Source organism: Notothenia coriiceps, unplaced genomic scaffold, assembly GCF_000735185.1.
Source record: "Notothenia coriiceps isolate Sejong01 unplaced genomic scaffold, NC01 NC01_scaffold00036032, whole genome shotgun sequence".
NCBI lineage: Eukaryota > Metazoa > Chordata > Actinopteri > Perciformes > Nototheniidae > Notothenia > Notothenia coriiceps.
In genome coordinates, this window is record NW_011368733.1 from 11,567 (window position 1) to 15,072 (window position 3,506).

The 3,506-nt window shown below is 38.2% G+C and overlaps 1 protein-coding gene across 1 annotated transcript in view; it reads left to right on the plus strand.

The window, feature by feature from the left end:
- The window catches only part of LOC104963354 (soluble guanylate cyclase 88E-like), a gene marked incomplete at its 3' end in the record, with an annotated part of 13,496 nt that extends 11,538 nt beyond the window's left edge, over positions 1-1,958 (plus strand). Inside the window, exons 6-7 of the mRNA XM_010791927.1 lie at positions 383-640; positions 1,798-1,958. Of these exons, the coding sequence (XP_010790229.1) occupies positions 383-640; positions 1,798-1,958 (419 nt within the window). The remainder of the gene's footprint in view (positions 1-382; positions 641-1,797) is intronic.
- Positions 1,959-3,506: the final 1,548 nt, after the last annotated feature.

Genomic DNA, 3,506 nt, shown 5'->3' on the forward strand with positions numbered 1-3,506 from the left:
TATACGTTTTAAAGAAAAGTCGGGACCATCCCGTCCGACTGTCTCTCGGTGTCGAGCTGACTCTGAAGGATAAGGTATCGTTGAGTCATCATTACTAAAATACACCGAAAAAAATTGCTATTTTAACAATGAGAATCTTTGTTTTAGTTTACTGGAGACGGAAAAAAAAAAAAAAAACCCGATCTATTAATGAAGAGTAGTAGGCTGCTCTCGCTTTACGCAGTGCTTTCTTATATTCATTGAGAGTAATATGCCAAATTAAACGAGATTCTTCAAGTTTAGTGGAACGCCATATCCTTTCAAGTTGTCTCGACTTTTGCTTTATTTTGCGGGTTTCGGCATTATGCCATGGATTTAAACGTCTCACTGCTCATCCGTCCAGGTCTACAAGATGAACTTCGACAACGCAGCCTTCAAACACCGCACGCCGCAGCAGAAGACGGCGCCGGGCTACGAGAAGCTGCCGATGAAGCGAGGCCTCTTTTTCGACATGTTCCCCTTCAGCGTGATCTTCCGCCGCGACATGACCATGTACCGCATCGGAGACGGCCTCAAAGAGGTCTTCTCCGACCTGCAGGGCAAGAAGGTCAACGAGGAGTTCACTCTGATCAGACCCATGCTGGAGTTCACCTGGGATAACGTGAGTCCGGATTTGTTTGTCATAAATTGAAATTGGATTTCAATAGAGTGGTGCAAGGATGATGTATTTTTATAGGCCGACCCGGAAGTAAGCTGCGCATGGGGTTCCCTCGACAAAAAAACAATAGGATTTCTCCATAGGATTTTGGAATATTGTAAAAAATAAGATCTTTGGAACCTGTTTGATAAATGCACGTTTTGTTCAGCCGGATAATCTCCACATGTCTACTCTACTTTTATAATTTTCATATCATAAATCTAATCGCCAGAAGCAAAATGCTAACATTATGCTATCAAGGAACTACAGCCGAGTACAGCAGGGTCGCACGACTTCGACGTCAAGCCAACTTAAGATCCATTCAAACATACAGATTCTAAATGGTTCAAGTTGAAGCGTTTGTTTGAACAGTTTGCAGGAGAGGCACTTGCTTTCAAGCAGAACAGGGCAAACAAACTTAGAGGAGTGTTTACGTGTTCGGCGTAGTGACGTACAACGGCCTCCACAAATTCTGTAGTCCTATTCAGCCACTTATTTTATTTATTCATTTATTTAACAGGGACAGTGCACATTAATGAACATTTCTGTAAATGTGCCAGAGTTAGCCAAGAGGCTATTTTTCATCTGTAGTCCCTGGACAGATTTTAAAAGTCAACCTAAAATACATTTCATTTTAAACAAGTAAATACAATACATTTAAAACATGCAACAGACATTACTGGGATACTTAAATAAAACAATTTAAAATACAGAACATTAAAACAAAACAAATAAAACAAAACAAAAGAACATGTTAAAACATAGGCAGTGGGTTGTAACAGTGACAACACAGTTACACACAGTTACACAGTTACAACAGTGGGTTGTAACTTGTTAACAACCATTGTTTCTCAGACACGTCAACTCTTCAGAAATCACCAGTGGGGTCACTGCTGATGTATTTAATACCGTAGAACAAAACGTGATCCGTTTCTTAAATGTGTGTCAACCACAAACCTTATTTCCAGCTATTTTCCAAAATCCTATGGAGAGATCCCATTGGCTCTGAGACGAGGGAAAAGGAAGTGGTGTAATGCTAACTCACTTCTGGGTTTTAGGACTCGTTCCTGCACCACTCTATAGCTGACAAACTAAGAAACACAAATCCTTCCTCTCATTAGATCTACACCCATCTGAACAATGTGTTTGAGCTGCTGTCTGTAGCGGTGGTGGAGAGCAAGCAGAAGGTCAACATTCCCAAACTGAGCAAGGAGGATCCGGAGGAGAGTCGAGAGAAGGAGGAGAATGAGAAAGCAAAGAGAGAAGAAGAAAGAGGTAACGGGTCGCTCCATTTCAATCATTCCCCAATGCATTTTGTATATAAAAGGGTTCATTTCAAATGGATGGGATCACAAAATGTCCATAAAGTCACTCCATCATTTTAAAGGTCATCCGATCTGGCAGAGCTAAATGAAATATTTATTATATAGTCAAGAGGAAATGATTATCAAACTGATTCAAGAGACAAATATATTTTTTAACATAAAGTTACTCAACCTTCAAAGCACATATATTAATACGTATATATATTCTGTAAATGGAGCACATCAAATAAGTGCAGTCTGGTGAATGTCATTATAAATAGTCAATAAAATGGGAAAAAGGGGAATTTGATGCATAATAAAGTAAGAAAGATATCACCAAACATTGTTGGTGTAATTTAACTAAATATATTTACTCAAGTATTACACAAGAAAGTACACATTTGAGGTACATCTACTTAACCTCCGTATATCCATTTAATACAATGTTATACTTCCACTTCCAAGGTACAAATGATAAAATGTTGTACCTTTTACTACATGTATCTGACATTATTACATGGCTTAGTTGAATACTCGATTCTGATTGGTCAATTCAGAACACGTGACACGTTGTTAATCCACTAGTACAGACCGCTGTCAAGGATTTATTGACCGTTGTTAAGGACGCTCACATCTGCAGAAAGAAGTCCGGTCGATTTAACTGTATACAGTTTGCTTTTCAAACTGTTTGCTTGTCTTTAGTTTTCCGTTGTCTGAGGATTTGAATATTAATTTTTATACATTTGGAGAGCACAGTAATTTGGATGAATGGTTAGTGGCTGATGAGTCCCCAGCGAAGAAAAGAAAAAGACAACAGGGACAAGAAAACAGCGGAGAAGTAACCGGGCAGAAACCCTCAACACGGAGCTGCGGTCCTTTTTACGCAACGGTCCAGACATAGACATCAAACGGCAAAACATATTCAGTTGCCAGTTGCTTTGGCATTAGGGCAGGGATATCTAGATACTTTCCAAGGTTTGACATAATGAATTGTGCTACTTTTAAAGCAAGCAGCAATGTTTTCAAATCTGTAATCAAAAAGGTCCGCAAAAACGTTTGGCGTTGCTACGTAGTTCAAACGGTAACAACGGACTATTTTTCTTAGCGGATGCATGTCATTTTAAATCAATAACAATTTTTTTTAAATCAATAATACTATTTTTTAAATCAATAAAAACATTTTCTAATAATTTGTACTATACTGAAATGCACTATTAGCTTTTGTACTTTAAGATAATTTTAAAGAAAATATGTTTGTACTATTATTGCTATGCGTATTTCAACAGTAAAATATACCACTAATCATTATTTGTGCAATTTCAAGGTGGGGTAGGTAAGTTTGAGAAACCGGCTGGAGATACACTTGTTATTTTCCATGGAATTCTCTTAACATCCCGATAGCAATGAATATCTGAAGTGCTTTGACAAAAAATCCATAAAATAATTTCATCTGTGGAAGCCGTAGTACTATAAAAAGCACGACCAATCATCTGAGCCGGCCCGGCTAAAGTAACTGGATGGCATAC